Raw genomic sequence first — 21,020 nt, 5'->3', positions numbered from 1 at the left:
TACAACTTTATTGAATTTCCAAATATTTTGAAAGGTCTGCCTAATCACAAAACTTTGGTTAGAAACCTCCATGGTTTCAGTGTATACTATTTATGTTATATTGTATAACTCACATGTATTATTATTGTTTAAGAAAACCAATATTTACCGTATAAACACACTTGCCCACAAATGATTCTCTCGTATTCCCATTTCAACATATTTTTTAGTTTTTTTTGTCCAGTTATTTTGTGAATTTGAGGCATAAACCGTGTGTTCAATATTTTTCGTAGGTTCACGAATTGAAAACCATTGTTCGACTTCAAATACCCAAAGTTTATTACTACGTACCTCTGTCACTATGATTTCTTGACAGTACCAATCAGGATTTGTGCCATAATTGTCATGCCAAATATGAATGGATTGAAGTTCTCCTAGGCTCTGAGGTGTAAAAATAATGAACCAGTCGTCATTGGAACGCTGCATCGTTGGGTAATCATCCAAACTATGGAGCCAATGAGGCTTAAATTTTAATTTTGATTAGATTAAGGATATATATATATATCAAGCAATCTATTTATTTCCAACAAAATAGTCTATAATTAAGTCAATTTGTAAAAGTGATAAGACAGCTGAACTTGGAATAAATGATAGTTAATAGAGTATTATTTACTAGAATATTTTAGGTGAGGCGCCGCCGCACTTGCCTCACCCTCAAAACCACCACTGATAATATCTTCAATGACACGCAATCGACGCTTTATAGTCACGCTGAATAATAAATGTAGTAAATGGAGAAATCAGCGAAATAGCTTACCACAGAGTAGCGTACAGGCGCCCATGCTATTTAATATATACACCAATGGCCAACCCATCATAGAAGAAACAAGGCACTTTTTATACGCAGGCGACTTGGCCATAGCAGCACAGGACATAACATTCCAAGAGTCAAACGTATGTTAACAAAAACTCTCCAAGAGTTAATAATGTATTATGCGAGAAACCAATTAACACCAAACCCGGATAAAACAAAAATATGCTACTTCTACCTCCGAAATAATGAGTCAAAAAGAGAGCTCAAAGTTGAGTGGCTTAGAAAAACACTGTGAAACTCAAAACAGCCAGTCTATCTAGGGGTTAAATTGGACAGAAATCTCACGTTTAAGGAGCAGTGTAGAAAAACAAAAATGAAAGTCGAAACAAGGAATAATTTATTAAGGTAAAACTAGCAGGCTGATAGTGGGGTGCCACGAAAAATATGATTCGAACCACAGAACTGGCACTATGTTCTTCCATTGACGCCTGCCTAGAGTGGAACCAGTCGAAACATGTTAAACACGTCGATACGGCACTGAATGAAACTTGTAGGTTAATAACTGGATGCCTCAAAGCGACGCCATTAAAAAATATCTATCCATTAGCGGGGATTACTCCGCCAGAAATACGGAGATACGTAACCACATGTATTAAAAGAACAAAACAAACTACCGACCTAATGCATCCTATGAATGGTTATTTCGAATCACGAAGGAGATTTAAATCAAGAATAAGTTTAATTACTAAAACAAATGTGATTCAGGACTCTCTCGACCAGATCCGATTACGTAAATGGAGAGAAGAACTAGGAGCTGAAACACCTGTGCCTCCTGATGAACGACTTAAGGAGGAAACCAACCATGGCCCATATGGAAAACAATAAATAGGCTAAGAGCCGGAGTATTTAAGACAAGAGACAACATGATTAAATGGGGATACCATGAAGGACCTGACACTTGTGAATGTGGCAAGAGGCAATCCGATGAACACCTAATCAAATGTGCCCTTGCAACGCCAGGATGCACAATTAACGATTTGGTGATTGCCAATGTAAACGCTATATCAATAGCACCTACTGGCTGAAGTAAAATATTTAGCACTTTTATATTTTAATGTTTATTAATAATTTAATGCAATTAATATTTATAAGTCCAGCACCGGACACAATAAGAAAAAGAAGTTGTATGAAAGTAATAAATAACTTGATGCTGGTTATTTTTCAACAATTGTTAACACTCACTCTACTTTTACAAATGGTTCCATTCAATTCAATGCATACATTAGCTGAAGTTCCAGAACCCAGCCAATGTCCCGTATATACGGTCACTAAATATACTTCATCTTCTCCCATATGGTTGTCGTCAAGAATTATTACACGGTTCTGAAAAGATAATTTGAGTATTACAAAACACATTTTATAACCAATTAAATATCCTTACCTTGAATATATCATTTTTGTCATTAACACTGGACCAATACAGCAAGACAAAATATAAGATAAAAATTATCGACACCAGTATTAGGCAAACCATATTATTTGCTATAGTCGAAAATAAATGAATTTCATCAAATGGATTTATTAGGTCAGGTATCACAAAAATTGAACTTTTGAACATAGACAAATGATAAGCATAACATTGTACATTTCCATCAACAGAACTATTATGACCTATCTCCAACCCTTTGGATGACCAAGCACCATCCTTCCAATATAGGCATTGCATACAAACCATATTCATCTTAAATTTTATTTCGTCCAAATTATTTGGCGTTGAATAGTCATTAGCCTATAAGAACATAAAACTTAAAGTGCAGTCTAATTATAAAATAAAAATCATAAAATCATATATACATGTGGAGAAAAGCAGTAAAGATTTTCAGAAATTAGAGGAGTTTCCTGTACTAAAAAAAAAATGACATTATTTTTTTAAGGTGACCTTAAAAATGCAATGCAATGAATATTGTTTATTTTAGTAATAGGAAGTATGATTTTATAAGCATTGAATATCTGAAGTTAGTATTGAACACTTTTGGAGTGTTCTACACCAGGGGCGCCAACAAATCGGTCGCGATAATATAAAAAAAGAAATGTATATATATATAATAAAATAATAAATATATTCAAATATTTTAGATTGTTAAGTAATTTTTTTATCCATCGTAACGATCAAAAATTACTCAGAGGTCGATCAATTGTTCATAAAAGTTAGCCATCCTTGTTTTAAATTATCAATCAAATTAACAATTGTATAAAAAACAACTCAGCAAGTATACCATGTTGTATCTACCCTTTTAAAAAAATAAAATTATTGGTATATGTATAATGAAAGAACATTAAACATGGCTGTTCGATCACGAAACGAGTTTTGGCCACAGTTGACCACATAGTGTTCTGATAAATTGTACCATATGACGTGTGAGATTTGATGCGAAACTGACCCACCCGTTTATGGCCGATTTACCGCACGCACGTATACGAGTACAACAGCGACGACCGTTCGATCAAGTAGGCGTCGATTATGCGGGCCCGTTACAACTAAAAGAGTCGCGATTGCGCGTCTTGCATATATAAAATTTATATCGCTGTTTTCATTTGTTTTACCACCAAGGCGGTGCACTTAGAGGTGGTGACGGAACTATCTACCGACGCCTTTTTAGCTGCTTTCGACCGTTTTGTCGCTAGCCGGGGGTTACCAGCCGATGTGTATTCGAATTGCGGCACAAACTTTGTAGGCGCCGATAAAAAATTACGTGAATTAATTCTGAGCCCTGTAGGTCAGAGTACCATCGCTAATTGTCGTGCTATGTGCGTTTGGCATTTTAACCCTCCGAGCGCGCCGCACTTAGGGGACTTGTGGGAGGCGGCCGTCCGGTCTACCAAACGCCTATTGGTCCGCGTAATAGATACACACGTGTTCACGTATGAGGAGTCTACTACTGTGTTGACCCACATAGAAGCGATATTGAATTCACGCCCTTTGACGCCCGCCTCGACCAATCCACACGACCTGGAATGCCTGACACCGGGACATTTCTTAATTGGCTAACTGATACTCGCCGTGCCGTCGCGATCAAGTCCCTAGGCATCTAGCGCCCTTTTCGATCGGTGGAAACTCATGAGTTCCATGGACCAGTGCCATCGCGCCTTTTGGCGACGTTGGTTGTCAGAGTACTTGAACACCTTACAAAGTAGGCCAAAGTGGATTGAGGGTGTCCCCAACCTGAAGGCGAATGAGATGGTAATCGTGATCGACAATCAGAGTCCCCCGCTGTTGTGCCGCCTCGGCCGCGTGATTGAATTGTTACCTGGGGCAGATAGTCACGTTCGAGTCACCAGGGTGCTTACGCGCGCTGATATAGTCACGCACCCGGTAGTAAAACTGGTACAATTAGTAATTACCTACAAAGGTCCAGACCTAACATAATCTCAGCATTGTGTTCCCGGTCGGGGTCCCGCCTCACCCGGGGCGTTCTCCACTGTTCTATCACTTCGCTATTTTGTGTCATGTACACATAATTTATCTTATATGTATATATATTGACGGTAGACGGCTGTCCGGGGTTACACAATAAATTATACTATGTTTGTTTTATGTTATTTTATGTGATACCATGTATTATATTATGTCATTAAATTATTATTATTATTATTCATTTTACTATGACGAACCATATGTTCATTAAATTATTTTTTTGTCTTTTTTGTCTCTATTTTGAGTACATATCTATTTATAATTATTTATTAAAGTTAATGGTCGCATTAAAATTAAAAAAAAAAAATGTAAGTCTCTGACACGAACTGGGTCAAATTATGAATCCTGTTGTGAGCGGCTCCACATCAGACGTCATCAAGGACATCCGTTCTGGTTTTCCAATCAGTTCTTGTGTGAGATGACTCTCACGGCGGGGAGGATGTTCGATCGCGGAACGGGTTTTGGCCACCTATTTTTACACAGGTGTGGTGGAGATAAAATGTCAGGCAAGGAGATAAAGTGTCCGAAAAAGCTCCCCTCTCCATTGTCCGGTGACAATTCGCCAATCGATGGCCAGCCCGGCGTCCGAAAATATAGTTCGTCTTTTCCCAACGGTCGAACTGAGCACAACCGTGCTCGTTCACCGTCTTTGCGTGACGCAAAAACCTCGTGTGAACACGAGGTGTGATTTGAAAGTGTCGTTAAATACATTGATCATACCCATGTACCAGATATAACGAAAATTAAACGTAAAGAATTTGTCAATGAAGTAAAAGAAATTTCTAAAACTTTACAATTAACTACACATGTTGTTCTTGGAGTAGTTACAGCTAAAGTATGTATTTATTTTATATTTTATTATTTTATTTTATTTTTTTAAAAAAATATTATTGTAATATTATAATTTTTTTTTTAACTGTTTAGACTGTTATTAATATTGCTAGTCAACTACCACCAATCAACCAATTAAAACGTATAGTACAACGTACAAGAAAACAAATCAGTTCAGCACTACCTTATCCAGCAACATTATCTGATCTAAGTATTCCAGATGAGTATTAAAAAATATGTAAGTGGCGAACCATTTTTATTATACGATAGTTTTGAGGAGAATGTTGATAATAAACGAATTTTATTGTTTTCAAAGTTAAAAACTTTAGAACTATTACAGAATAGTTATTATTGGTTTTCCGATGGCACATTTTCATGCACTTCAAAATTATTTACTCAACTTTACACTATTCATAGCATTATAGATGCAAACGTGATACCATTAGTTTACGTTATTTTTCCCCATAAATCCGAAAATATATATCACCGAATATTTGTTGCATTAAATTCGATTAAATCTAATCTGAATCCAAAACTTTTCATGTTAGATTTTGAAAAGGTCGTCATGAATGCTGTAGTACATGTTTACCCTGAAATACAGGTTAAGGGTTGTTTTTTTCACTAGGGTCAATCTTTTTAGCGTCGTATCCAAAGTTTGGGACTTTAGAAAAATATTCAGAAGATCCAGAATTTTCATTATGTTCACGTAAATTATTGGCTTTAGCTTATGTCCCAGAAAATAATGTTATTGATTATTTTGAACCATTAATTAGTACAGATTTTTACGAAAAAAAATCAAAATTCATTAACTGAACTCCTAGATTATTTTGAAGATACGTAGGTATATTGGTAGACCGAACAGAAGGGGTCATAGAAGACCTGCATTATTTGATATTAGTATTTGAAATTGTTATGAATTAATCCAAAAAGACATTCCACGCACAAACAATGCAATAGAAGTTTGGCACAGCTGTTTTAATTCTATGATGAATGCAGTTCACCCGTCCATATATGTCCATATGGACATTTCTTAGCCCTTTCAGACCACCAGGTCACTTTTGTGACCCAATACTTTTATCGTCAATAACGAATGCGGGTTTATTATATTTCGATCACTCTGTATACGCATCGATGCGACAAGTTTCTAGGAATACGATAAAGCGATTATCATTATCATAACTGTATTGGTTCGATTTATATTTAGATATTTGTATGAGAAAATTTCCAGAAAAAGATACTCTTATATTTTTTCTATTTTTTTGTTTTATTAAACTCTGCGATTAGTTATGTGCTATTAATATACGTCACATAAAAGTAAACTTGTTATTCGTCGTAATAATATTATTGATAAAACTGTTGGATTATTTAAACTTTGGTACGAGCGTTTGAATGTTGGGTCATTTATGTGACCCATCGGTCTAATTGAATACTCTTGTTTACGTATATTCTAACGACGGACGGATGCGTAAGTGTTAATTTGCTTGTTTTATTTATATTATCCATGTATATTCTTTTCGGATATAATAATATCATAATATAATATTATTTTTAATGATTTAAATTATAATAAATTAATTAACAGATAATAATTACTATATAATCAATATTATAGTTACTAAACAATATACTCACTCGTTAAATATTTTTAAAATGACGCTGAAAAATTTACACGAACAATAAATTCTAGATTTATTAGAAGATGGAAATATCTCAGATATAGGAAGCATAGATTAATTCTGCGAAAATGTGATGTACATTTATGTTTGTCGTCAGACAGAAATTGTTTCAAAGAGTTTCATACAAAAAAGTAAAGAAATAATTAATTACATAATTTTAAGTTGATAAAAAGTTTTTATAAATGTAATTTATTGTTTTACAGGTGTTAATATTATTTATTTTGTATAAAAAGGTCATTAAAATTTTTAGTTTATTTGTCTAGCTATAATAATATTGTATTATATATGTTTTAAAATAAATAAAACAACTGTTCAATTCATTCCTTATAGACCCCTGGGTCATTTATGTGACCCTACCTGTTAGGTTTATTAAAAACGTATCTCAGTATCGTATTTCTATTCGTGGTAAAAAATGGTATTCATGTATAGTATTGTACTGTATTGATTTGGCTGTACAAAATGATTGGCAGTTGCATAAACTCAATACTAAAAAACCAATGGACCTTTTAGATTTTCGTAGACACATTGCGACTTATTATCTACAAAAATTTAACACAGCACCAACTCCTGGACGTAAAGGCGGATAACCATCAAATTATATTCCTCGGTATGATGGTGCAATGCATAACTTAGTACCTCAAGAAAAACAAACAAGATGCGCAGAATGTCATCAGAAAACTACTTCCAGATGTATCAAGTGTGATGTTGGAATGCATTTGAAGTGTAATTTACAGTTTCATACATTTAAACAATAATAATTTATAAATTTTATAATAAGTATACATATGTAATAACCATATTCAATTATAATTAAAAGAGTATCAATTTTTTTTTTTATATATTATACCCGATTTTCCCACTGTCCTACATATAGGACACATTTTATCTACTGAATTATGATTAAAGAATTTTTTTTGTTTCCCGAAACCAATAGTAGGATTAACTCGAAAAAAAGTAAATTAAAAAAAAAATTTAACCTTGGGCATGAATGGGTTAAAATAATTAAATTAATTAAAAAGTTAAGAATTATTAGATATTTTTTTTTTTTTTTTGTTATATATAGCTGCAGTTATTCTAGTGACATATTCGAAGGACAGTTAAGTTTGTAGAGGCTTGGATCTCGAATTTTCCCTTAATTTTTACCATTTATGAATACTCAGTAATACATCAACTATAGGGATTAGTTAAACTTGCTGAGTCGTTTTTAAAAATTGTACAGAAATAAGAAAGCTTTATAAACTAAATTTTATTACAAAGTTTGTCCTATCAATATGTTTATAAAAATTATTATTTCTATTCTCCTTGGGCCCGATCTGTCTCCAGTCAGCTTCTTATTATTACTGTATTTACGATAATTATAGTCTAAAATTTAGACTCTAAATTATTATAGTTTCAGGTTTATTTAAAAGTCAAAAATCAAATTATCTGTGTTCGTATTTCATAGAAATCCTATTTCTTTATTCATGGAGGTATTTAATATATGGCCTGTTCTGCGCATCCTCCTGCATCTCACTGCTATCGAAACTGGTTTCTCTAAAGCAGGGTGACATATGGGGATGCGCAGAAAAACCGATTTTGGTCGTCCCGCGGGACGTTCTCTTGATGGACAGAGAATAGATATTTTAAAAGTTGAATAATTATTTGTTTTTATATTAGTCATTCAAAAATTAGGTAAATTTTAAAAATTATGCAGAATTATATAAGTTAGTTTAAATAAACAATATATATTATATACTCATATCATGTGCAGGGAATCAATATGATGAGCTCAGAGAATTAATATAATTGGTTGCTACATTCAATTGTCAGTTTTGTGATTTAACTCACCGTTGTATCTACAAATATACCAATATAATGTATATAGTTTTGGTAGTCTTTGTTCGTTTGAAATGTAATCTGACAATTGTCGCCTGCCGATATTTTAGTCGTGTATTGTTCATCTGCCATTAGTTCCGAATCTGGTCTTCGATCCCTAGTCCATGCGACCTATTTTTAAATTGAAGTTTACGCAATTATACAACGAATGTATTCGTATTAAAATAATATTGTTTATACCAATAAACTGCGTGAAGAATCTTTAATCGTTACGGTAATCGCTCCAATCTCAGTCATATCAAATCTGAACACATGTATAGCCTTGTCAATCTCAATTTGCTTAGAACCGGCAGCAGGTACAACTATTGTATATGTTTTATAATTATTGAATATACGCATAGTTTTAGTGATATTAAAAGTTATCAAAACCGGTGAAATAAATTCATGAATTAGCCCTAAATATTTTCCATTTATCGGTTGATCGTAGGACGACAATGCAAGATACTTTATATTTGAATTAACTTCATTCGAATAGTTTTTAGTATGGGTCCATATCGCTAGTTTTTTATCTATTTCAAATATCTACAAAACAGGGCACATATTAATCAATGTAAAGTGCTATGCAATATAGGATAGGAAAATTAATAATGTATACTTTAAGCCCCCACGCTTGTCTTTTATCTGACAATAACTCTTCAACTAATGTGGAACTGAAAGTATTATTTTGTTTCTTTAACTTATCGGCGTCAAGGATCTAAAATAACGATATACGTTATAACTTATACAACGATACAAGAAAATAATCGTGTTCAATGAATTATTATTTGCGTATTCGTAAGTATTATAATATAAGGCGTACATTTGACCAAAAATACAATTCTGTACTCTCGTAAATTTTCGGTTTTTCAAATAAAAATTGATGTAATAAAATCGATTCACCGAAAATCGTTAGTGTAAGTTCAATGTTTTGTGTTAATAAGACCATCTACGAATAAAACGAAGTCAAATTAAAATTCATTAGAATAAAATATTTTAAAAATAATTTTATACGTTGTTCAAAGACGACCAAAAATATCGCATGGCATTTGAACTATTATGATTGTTAATTACCGGGTCAGTATCTTTAATCAAGACGTCAATAATGATCTTCAGGCAACTAAAAACGAAAGAGTAAAATTAGAAGATAGGGTAATTAGTATATTTAGTTTTATTAGTTTAGAGTATTATTTATAATAAGAAGTATTTTCAAGTTCATCGTCATTTAGCATAATATACTTATAGATCCGTTCAATTCGTTCTTCTGTCTCTCCTCTAATAGCATCGCTTTGTAGGGTTTTCAAATATTCGAACAGATTGCTCGCGATGTGTAAAAGATTTGAGGATATTGCCAGTGCATCAGCAGATTTTATTTTATGGTCATTGACAACAGAACACGTGTACACGACTTTAGTTAGAGCTAATGCCGTTTGTTCGATACATGAAATACACTTTTTTGATCGAATCTAGAATAGGTAATACTTATGCAAATTCAATAAAATAAAAACGATTTTTTTTTTCACAAGGCATCGCTTATTATTTTTTAATAAGTACGCACCTTAGACAAAGTGTTCAATAAAATAGAAAACCCATCTGCTTTTCTAGTATCAAGAAGTACATCGCAAATTAATGATAATATTCGTATTGTTGCTGTAAAAACATGTTGTCTTATATATAATTCATTAACCTTTTACTAAATCTAGCACAAAAAACGTGTTAATATTATGCATTTGAATTCACACCTGACGTATAACCGTTCTTCATTTCGACTTTCATCCTTTTGAACATCTTAACCAATTCGCTATCATTGCTTTTAAATATCTATAAAATGAATTTATTATTTAATTTAAAAAATATATAGGTAATAATTAATATAATAATTTAAATATATTATATAAAAAAAAAATACTTGGACACTTATATTGAAGTATGCATAAGTTTTAAATGAATTAATAGCTAAGACACCTATTTTACCGGACGTTGGTAGTATAATATTACTTAATGCATTAGATCCCCAGTCCATAAGTAAACCTACGACACATGAATAAACATGAAATTACTAAAATTTATGAAATATTAAGTTTTGAATTATAACATACGTTAAATACCAATAATTTATTAAATATTAACATAAATAATCTTAATATTACAATAGTAATAATAGCTATTCTGATAAAATTATTAATTTAATTACTTAATTCGCTTCGGTCGTTAACGTTTTCATACCATTCATAATAATAGTAAGATAATACATCATTATTTAGATATTTTGAACAAGTTAAATTGAAAAGCGTCTTCCCAGCCATTCCCGAGGCAGGTATTAATTGACAATTTCCTGATATTGGTTTAGCTTCTGTTCTAATAATTGTAGAGCTTTCTTGGTCGGAAATAGAGTCTAAAATAAAAATAAAATAAACAATTAAATTATTAGGTAGTAAAGATATACAGGTGTGTAATACAGTGTACTGATATCATAAAAGTATTTAATAGTAATGACTAGTTCATTTTGGTAAACAAAATATAATGTAATAGTATTATTAGAAAAATGATACGTTTGATTCAATCGTATTTGACTAGCTAAACTTATCAAGTAAATTAGGGAATTTGTCTCATTTTATATTGTCATATCATGTGTTACCGTTGGAATACGGCACAATTATTTCCAATATCATTTCTACTATTTATGAGATCTGCAAACAGTTACCTATTCTTAATGTTCGTAAAAGACTTAAAACACTTTACTCCTATTTACTCACATGGTGACTGAATTAAATTGCGTGCTAATTTAAATTAGTTTTATTATTAATGTTCATCAAATGGTTTAAATATAAATGGAAAAAAGCTTGCTAATGAGTAAATAGTTCAGAATTTATAATTAAACCTAGCTAAGAGATTGAGTAGCTATACATAATGTAATGAGTAATATAAGAAGTCATTGTTTAAAATTAAAAAATCCAAAATTATTTGAATTATTTTATTTTTTATAGTCAGTTCTATACAAAATTAATGGCTCAGTAGCTTGGAATCTCCATAATACTGGTTTAATCAATAAAATTGAATATTTTCAAAGAGATTTTAACGAGTACTTGAGTTTAAAAAAAACCGAAATCGTGGTCTTAAGCTCTTTATGGTACTGAATTGATCGAAATAAGAAAAAAATTTTAAGATGTTTCTAATTACCTATACAAATTATTAAATTCTTTGGTCGAGTGTCCAGAATTATTAATCCAAATACCATCAAATTTCCCTCAAACCAATCTCGAGTATCTCCAATGTTTTATAAATAGCTAAATAATAGCAATAGTTTATTAGCTTCTACCAATAGAATGTTAATTGAAATTAATTATTTTTATTATTTTATAATGACAATCAGGTTAAAATCTCTTAAACTGTAATCCATTTACTGTATTAATTTTAAAAAAACCGTTCTGAGATAAGAAGTCTGTGTTGTTTACCAATCACACATAAATCATGTTATAAATAAGTGAAGAAAAATATACTTTTTTTGTTATTACAAACCTTTTACTTTAAACGTGTATACTTTATTGTAGTCCAGCGAACTTTTTATTGATATAAAAATGTGAGAAGGTGTATCAAGTTCCCTTATTTTTTTTGCCGAAATGAACTTAGCTTCTGAATTTTCTTTGTAATACCATTCAAGTGAGCAATTTATATTACTTTTGGTTTGGGCCATTAAATAAAAAATTTCTGATGGCCTCGATAAATGTCTACAATTTTTCACACATCTATTAATAAAACAAATAAACCGTATCAAACCCAATTTCCGGTGTTAACTTCTTTTTTTATAGGTAGGTACCTATAATACATAAAAAAATATAGTTATTCAATTTACTTACGACGATAATTCGATAACAAGACAATCATAAAATATTTTTAACAATAAAGACTTCCACGGGGTATAGATGACTACAATACCAACACTAATTTGTTATTTTATATTTACTTTATTAGAATCCTACAACCTTTGTTAATTCATATAAAGCTCACTTAATACTGATATCTAAGGAAATCGCTTTTGGTAACAATATTATTTCTGCAGTTCCATCTTTTGGTTTCCCGACGCGTTTGGCGTACTCGTCGCTTACTCGTGTAATCAACTTGAACACGTACTTTTTTGCTTTGTCCAATAGCCCTGGAAGTTGGCGTGTGCGACCTAAAAATATAAGTTACAAACTTTGTGTAAACCAAAATTGGTAAGTGCATCGTAATTATATTGTTTTTTTACTAGTGCTCGTGTGCTCTTTACAATTGACATTGTCCGCTTCTACGTCACAACGCCATATATAATGTATGTCTTGGTCTTGTTTATGGCTTGGTTCGTTGGGATTGTATGATAGTGATGCATCCAAAGTAATCAAATAGGAACTACTAACATTCCTCACAGGACTGCCAACGATTTCAGCGTGTAATCCATCGATAGTTATATTTACATAACACTAAACTCGTAACCAATAGTTTAGACATATTGTATTTGACATGTCAGTTTTGGTGTAATTATATACCATATTCATGTTTGGTTTATTGTCCACTAAACTATTTCCTTTGTCTTTAACTTTTAATTGAAATAGTAAAGTTTTAGGCCCCTCAGCTAAAGTGTATCGAGGAATCACCAATTCCTTATTGGTCAAAATTTCATGGTCAATATCGGTAACTTTATTTGTATTATTCTTTAAATGAGAATCTAAAAAATGTTAGGGTTAAATATTTAAATGGGATAATACGTTTTATAATTGCATTACATTATTCAATTAATTTATATTCTTAATGTTATTAGTATTAATTGAGTTTTGGAAACTATTGCTTTAATGGTATATCTCATAAGTGGAATTTATTTTTACAGTGGGGTACCTACGGCACGATTTGTTTTTGAAAAACGTGTTCTCGTAAGAGGATCATCGTTAATGGTTTATCCGAAAGCTTGCAACGCCGAACTGCGATTGACCGCAATACCATTCAGTGATTACAGTCAAACACTACATCACAATACGCCTTAAGAATTAGATTAGGGAACTATAATTTTACAACGGTTAGGTATAGATAGTAAACTCTACAATATAATGTCGCTACTTTCGATCGACGTTTTACGTCTAATTACAAATAATTTTAAATATAATGAATAGGTTTTCTTTTTATTTAATAACAACAAATCATTGAAAACAATATTAATATATAACAAATATATGTTTTGATATTCACAAATACAATGTTAACAATCTGAGTACCTATACAAAGTTTTATATCATCTTTATATCATCCGTGACATAAGTAAAGAAATAAGAATATAATTTAAATGCGCGAACAATAAACAATAATGAATAATACAATTTTACTGTCCCTTTCCCATTTTTAACGTAAAGAAAAGAAGTCCGCTCGCTCCTGGCCGGTGGCGGCATCTTTACCTCTGATTCGCTAAAGCAACTGTGAAAAGGACGGCGGGGCCGCCGGCGATTGCCGGGGGACTGGACGGGCAATAGATGCGTGTATACCTTCGTACCACAGAGCGCGGGCAATTGCTGGACTGTTCGCGGGAGCTGGATGAAACTAGGGGAGCCGACAGAGGCGCCCGTAATCTATCGGAAGCTGGTGCGATCACATCGAAAGACAGGCCGATGGACCCAGTGGAAGCAGGGTGTACCGTCACCATGTTGAGCTTGAACGGGGTATCGCTCTTACCCTGAGTCTAAGGAACTCGAAAGACCGACCATAATCGTATTATAGCCGAAGTGGGCTGCTGGTCGCCAAACGTCTCTAAGCAGGTTCACCATATCCTGAGTTAGTGCCTGGTGGTGAAATGCTATATGATATTCGACTCGTACGGTGCTAGGCGTAATATTCTGGGCTTAATGGACATTGGGTCCCCGGGACGACGGGCGGTCGAACATGGGCCGGGCACCCGTCCGCCCTTTTCCCAAGTCACAGGCACCGGCTCGGAGGTGCTTGCGGCATCAATGCCAGTGCCGATCACTGGCGGGCGGGCTTGCCGTGAATGGTAAGCCAGGTCGAAAGCATACATCAGATGTTACTCGCGGCTGAGTCTTGCCCACTTCAAAATCGACGACTTCTGGAGCGCGCGTTAGGCTTCGGGCCATCCCCCCGGCTTACAGGAGGATGTCTGGGGACTGGTCGTCCCTGGCATTATTAGTCGACTAACCTATGGAAGACACGAATATATCTACAAATCCCGGGTTGACATTCGAATTAGGGAGTCGACCCATATGTTCACCTGCTATAGGTATTTCGACGGTATTGAGCCGGCCGTCAGAAAAACCCCGCTCCGGGGACTGTGCTGTCGTCACCACGGTCGACCGCACCGCGGATTCCCCAGGTCTACCTAATAGGAAGCCTAGAGGAAAAAGCGTAAATACGCTAATAAGAGGAGGGACGGATGGACCTCCATAGTCGAAACTGGTTCGCCCAGTGATACTATAAACGAAATAACCGATAAAGGTGCAAAAACCACGCCTAATTCTGACGGCTTCTTAATACACACGCCCGCCTAAACGAGTTCCGTGCTTTCGCGGGAAACACCTGACCGGGGAGTTTGCGCTGACTCACCCGTAAGGGAACGACCCGCACCGATGGTGGGTTTAAGACCGCCCGTAGTTCCAATTAAGGGATTCAGTTGAACGCCGCGCGGTCAAAATTGATCACCCATCAGCTGCTCTCCCTCGTGGAAAGGGAGAAAATGGATTTGGCGACCGATGGGTCGGACATTTACTTGCTCGACAGAAACCTTCTAAGGGTGGTTGTGGCGGCGGAGTCGCCAAAGGCGGCTATCGTTGTCGCTAACCCGGCCACATGTGTCCTGGCCTTGAAACATCTCTGTACACCACACATAGCCGCGGCAAAAATAACGGTAGGCGAACTCCAATGGACGGTGATATCTTCCTACTTCCAGTTCTCGGAACCAACGCAGATACACGCGAACGCCCTTGGATGCTATCGGCATTCTCATTCTCATCGGCGCAGACGTTAACGCCAGGGCTACGGCATGGCACGACCCGTCACCAGATGAGCGCGATGAAATTGTGGTCGAAATGATCCGGAAAAAGAATGAGCCAGGCGGGGCTCCGACGTTCAGAAACAATGGCGCGAAAAGTGGAAAAATGGACGGTAACGCATGATCTTACGTCGAGCGATCACGCAGTGATTGGATTTGAAATTAAGGGGCAGCCTGTGACCCCGGGAATCTCGAACGACCCGAACAGAATTAAGTACGATTGGAGATCGACTGATGGGACGAAATTCCGAAAAAACACTAAGAGAACTGAAATGCACGCGGTTGACCGACCTCGGTTGTCCGGACGTAGAGACCTTCACGCGGGCACTTTCACAAGTGCTCGCAACGGCGTGCGAAACCCACATGAGTAGGGCCAAGGTTGCCAGGCTAAAACCGGCTCCCTGGTGGAATTCCACCTTAGAAAAAGAAGTGAAAATACTTGGACGCTGGAAGGCTAAATTGAGAAATGTGCGAAATGCCCTTTCAATGAGAACCCTGAGGAAGAGATTCCTCCTTAGAAAGGCTATGTTCAAACGAACCTGCTTCCGGGCTAGAGAATTCGTGACCGAAGTCGGGAACGATGATCCGTGGGGCTTCGTCTACCGGTGGGCAAAAGCTGGAGGAAAACGACCTTCGGCGGAACTTCCAGCGTCGATCCGGAAGCTGGACGGATCATTCACTTGCTCGCTAAGGGAGACCGGTGAAAGACTACTTGAACAGCTGGTCCCTGAGGATAGCGAGCTAAACGAATCCGTGGAACAGATGGCGGTTCGAAGGGAGACCGGAATCTCGGTGGGCTCTTTCGCGCCGGTGCGACCTGGAATTATCCCGGGTAGTGACCCGGTCAGATTGTGAGATGTTGACGAGGTAAAAATGGCCATTTGGAGCATAGAATCAAAGAAGGCTGCATGCCTCGACAGTATAACCTCGGGAATCCTGAAACAAGCCTGGCCCGTACTCGGCGAGCCGATCACTCACGTATTTAACTGCGCACTTAGGTCTAGGATTTTCCCGAGCACGTGGAAAGACGCTGTTCTGGTGATTATCCGAAAAGGACCGGGAAAGGACCCGACGGAGACGAAATCTTATCTTCCGATAAGCCTCTTACCGGTTTTGGTGAAGGCGCTAGAAGGTATAATCGTGACGAGAATCCGAGCGGATACGGACTCGTGAATGTCGGCAAGGCAGTATGGCTTTACAAAGGATCGCTCGACCGTCGACGCAATTGACCGCGTATTGGGATGACTGTCGAACGCACGGAAAAGTATGTCCTCGGAATCTTTCTTGACATAACGGGCGCATTCGATTGCCTCTGGTGGCCTCGCCTCTTTAAGACTTGCAGTCCAACGGCTGTAGCCAACGGCCTGATCGAACTCACGAGAAGCTACCTAGACGGGCGCCGGGCTCATATCTCCGTGGAGGGAGAACTTATGTCAAGAACCTTGACGAGGGGCTGCCCGCAAGGAAGTTAGTTCGTGCCAGACCTATGGCGGCAAGCGGTGAACCCGCTACTGAACGACGATCTGGCCGTTGGTACAGAGATTGTCGCGTATGCAGACGATCTAGCAATCGTGATTGCGGGCAAACACTTTCGGGAGCTAACGGAAAGAGCAAACGAATTGCTCGAGGGCACGCCGCTGGGTGAATGAAAGAATGAAAGAAAGCTATCCTCCTCGACGGCCAAAACACAGACCCTCTGGAATAATCATTCAATCGGGATCATTAATGCCCGATAAGCCCTTGAATCCTAGAATTGGGGAACTGAAAGTCAAAATGACCTCCACGGAGAAATACTTGGGAGTGACTTTTGACCAAAAAAGGACATTCAGTAATCACTTAGCGGAAAAGGCGAGCGACACAGTGGGGCTTTACATCCAGCTACTATCGATAGCCAAGTCGAACTGGGGTCTTGGACATACGGTGACGAAGTCAATTTACAATAGCGTCTTTATACCTCGCATGTCGTACGCCGCCTCCACGTGGACAATAGAGTGTATGAGGCATTACCGACAGCGAAACTGAGCACAAATGGCCCACAGACGCCCGCTACTCACAATAACGGGCGTATAAAAAACAGTATTGACTGCCGCACTGCAAGTAATCGCCGGAGTAACCCCCCCCCCCCTAGACCTGGAACTCGAAAGGATAGCCCGAGTCAAAAGTGGGATATTCGCCGTGAGGAGAGGCGAAGCTAGGGCGATTGAGGACGCCATAAAAGAGAAACAACATAATATTGAGGCAATGCACTTCTGGGAGAGGAGATGGGTCGCAAACACGAAAGACAGACGCACCGCGTCGTGGTTCCCAACTGTTCGGGCACGTCTGGAACGGGAGTGGGTCATTCCTGACCACTACACGTCCCAGTTCATGACTGGACACGGGGACTTCGCCTCGTCGCTGCACCGGTTTGGCCTTACACGCGAAGCATCCTGCAGATGTGAATAGCTAGAAGATACCTCGGATATTCTATACCATTGCCCACTCTACTCCCAGGAAAGAGAAAAACTCGTCGCTGAAGCGCTCGCGGCCGAGCGGATTGGTCGTGCAGCGACAAGTTCATAACTTCATCGAAAGTTATGTACCTTGAGTTCAAAGACTTTGCTCATCGAGCACTTAACACTAAGATGAAGGGCTACCCGCGGGCGTGACTCCGGCGATAATTTAGATTCCGGACACGAGGCACAACGCGGTCCCGCCCTCGGAGGACACGGCCGACGTGTCATGGACTCAGGAAAGTCTATCTAATCCGTGCGGGGAAAATGGCCCGAGTGATGCCTCTGGCAAAAATATGAGCCTGGCGGTTACTTGCACGTACCGGATGGGGCCGCTGGTGCTGGCCCTGCGTTGGGGACTAAGACGGCATAAGACCGTTGAACACCCTTGGGCCGAAGCACTGTGGTCCAGGGCTACCGAAAGGCGAATTGGAGGACCTCATTAAGACAATGCGGCATACCCAGTCCGAGAGCCGTAAACGAACGGAAGGCCAGACCCCTTCTTACAGCGAAACAAGTGCGCGCCCCCTGGCTGGCTCGGAGTTGGGGACGCAACAATTGCACGTAAAACCCCTAACACGGTGTAGGAAGCGGGACTCTACCTTTGAGCCATTACGGCAGCAATAAAGGAAACTTCGTGGGAAGGCTAAGTCCTGATCGCGGAGGGACGCTTTGCGGGATAGGTAGTTGCGAGTTCCTGGAATTGGTCCGAAACTTGTACCACGAGTGTCGGAGATGCAAGCTCCTTGGCTCGGCGGTCATAACGATTGGCCGAACTACCGAGCGAGGCTCCGATGTCATGTCTCGCATGTCCGATCCCCGAGGCGTGGCCGCATGGTTTAGCCCTGCGTCGGGCGTCGCGCACCCGAGACGTATGAGGATGGACTCGTGGTAGCGCCAGGAGTATGCTAGATAGGAGAAGGGGTTGGCTCGGGGTTACCCCGCATCACTGGCTGCACGCGTCACTCATGGTCGTCCACACACGGATGCCGCCGCGTGAAAGCTGGTGCCTGATCTTAGGGGATTCACTAAGCTCTCGCAGGGCAGGAGGTAACGCGCCCGACAACGAAAAGGTGGTGGATCTGTAGGCGGCTCCGCTCGCCGGACTGCTTTACAAATCGTCTCCCCGTAACATGTACTACTGTCCCTTTCCCAAGTACAATTATTTGGCTACTCACGGTAAATTTGATACTCTAGTTTTACTGACTGACGGATGTGATATGTTGTGACGGCGCGACGATACGGTGCCTATTACAACCGGTGCACGACGGTCAATATTTCAAGCGTATTCCCGTTCTGACCTAGGTAGCCGAAAACATAGGACAGCACTTGGAAATAAAATGTATACGGTAAAACAGACGGTAAACAGACGAACTGTAAGCGCGGCTCCGGGCAAGTAATCGGCCGAACAATGACTTATTCTCTAACTAGAAAGGCAAAAGAAATCGTAATTTGCTAACCAGGTATCAGCTGTGAGCTCGACAATACACGTGTGGTGCTACGGATCGCTGCTTTAATATGTATGATTATCATAGCGTGCCGTTTGCAGTTGTCCGTTTTGACACACTAAATACAAAATAGATAAGATTTGCTATTGAAAGTGACCCCGAAGTTGTTGATAGTTGTAAGATTTTTTCTATTGAAGTGTCATCAGGTAAAAAAATTTAAAATTAAAAATAACACACATCATAAAATTAATAGTCATTGTTTCACTTAAAATGTAAAATACTATATATAAAAAGTTTTAAGCCGGAAAAAAATCAAGAATAAGTTATTTCTATTAAAATTATTTTTACATCTTACGAAAACATACTGCACATATAATATATTTTATATCAAAAATCTAAAATTTAAGTATATTATGCTTACTATAAATTACCTGCAAGAAAGGGTATTATTAATGGAACGATAAATATTATCCATTCGTAAGTGTAAGTAATGGAATCATAACGTTCACACACTTCAGTGTCTGGAATTATTTCCATTTTTATAATTTTGCTTTCGTTTCTTCTTATTGAAAGTGGTGACCCCATAGTTCCACTAGAAACCATATTTATGAAAAAACGAAATAAAAATATAATTGATTTTATATTGTGAATATCAATACCAATAGAAACTAGTAGTAATAGTGAATCAATTAAATATTCCTATATAAAATAATATAATATATGACGTGTTTTTCCGTTCTGTTGAATAAATCTTAATAAATCATAAAGTAAGTTTACGTGCTTGTACCCAACTTAACCACATTGAAATATGTGTAGATTATTTTTCAATAATTTAACACGTAGTGAGTTAAAATTGCACGATACATTTCACAATTTTCAAACATTTGGTTTAGGTTTGAATTTAAGTTTAATGATGAGGTGAGGGGATGACGATTTAAGTATTATAGTGACAATGTTCCAACTAAATCCGTATCACAAATACATTTGTTTACAATATTTAACTCTTGCCGCAATTTAGCACGTAATTAGTATATATTTACACTAGTCTTGAAACTAACTTTGCATATCCACTCGCCAAAACGTTTTTTCCTAATTTGTATTCACTTTAAGGCATCACCCAAACAGGAAATATTTTTTCAACAATAATTTTGCTATTCCATAATTTAACACAGAATTAACATAGGTGTGGAGGGATGAGAGACAAATGTTATTTAATTTCTGACTACATTATTACTAAACTTAATGTGAAATTGTGAATTGCTTTGTACAAATTGTTGCTCATTTATTCTAAAAAATAACATAAAACAATTAAATTTTTCATTGCGATGGAGGATTTACGTTAACCAAGTGATTAGCTTTATGAATCAATCAAATTACGTTATTTACAAATTTCAATGGTGTTAACATTTTCTAAGGTTTAAGTACTTGGTATA

General features: G+C 37.1%; 1 protein-coding gene across 7 annotated transcripts in view; it reads right to left on the bottom strand.

Annotated features, from left to right (window-relative positions):
• LOC126552720 (uncharacterized) overlaps nt 1-21,020 on the bottom strand; it is a 42,093-nt gene that overhangs the window by 9,355 nt on the left and 11,718 nt on the right. For 6 of the 7 annotated variants that reach the window (XM_050207498.1, XM_050207499.1, XM_050207502.1 and 3 more), the window contains 18 exons: nt 20,019-20,179; nt 13,150-13,328; nt 12,873-13,083; nt 12,635-12,800; nt 12,146-12,372; nt 10,821-11,021; nt 10,536-10,657; nt 10,369-10,447; nt 10,185-10,276; nt 9,866-10,092; nt 9,641-9,746; nt 9,450-9,575; nt 9,246-9,344; nt 8,831-9,172; nt 8,603-8,761; nt 2,235-2,582; nt 2,036-2,176; nt 149-501 (listed from right to left, as the gene is read on the bottom strand). In XM_050207498.1, coding sequence (XP_050063455.1) covers nt 149-501; nt 2,036-2,176; nt 2,235-2,582; nt 8,603-8,761; nt 8,831-9,172; nt 9,246-9,344; nt 9,450-9,575; nt 9,641-9,746; nt 9,866-10,092; nt 10,185-10,276; nt 10,369-10,447; nt 10,536-10,657; nt 10,821-11,021; nt 12,146-12,372; nt 12,635-12,800; nt 12,873-13,083; nt 13,150-13,328; nt 20,019-20,179 — 3,339 coding nt within the window. The remainder of the gene's footprint in view (nt 1-148; nt 502-2,035; nt 2,177-2,234; nt 2,583-8,602; nt 8,762-8,830; nt 9,173-9,245; nt 9,345-9,449; nt 9,576-9,640; nt 9,747-9,865; nt 10,093-10,184; nt 10,277-10,368; nt 10,448-10,535; nt 10,658-10,820; nt 11,022-12,145; nt 12,373-12,634; nt 12,801-12,872; nt 13,084-13,149; nt 13,329-20,018; nt 20,180-21,020) is intronic. The other variant, XM_050207500.1, reaches the window with a different exon arrangement.

The sequence above is a fragment of the Aphis gossypii genome, chromosome X, assembly GCF_020184175.1.
Source record: "Aphis gossypii isolate Hap1 chromosome X, ASM2018417v2, whole genome shotgun sequence".
Lineage (NCBI taxonomy): Eukaryota > Metazoa > Arthropoda > Insecta > Hemiptera > Aphididae > Aphis > Aphis gossypii.
Note: the sequence above shows the minus strand (reverse complement) of the source record. Positions and strands in the feature narration are given on the sequence as shown.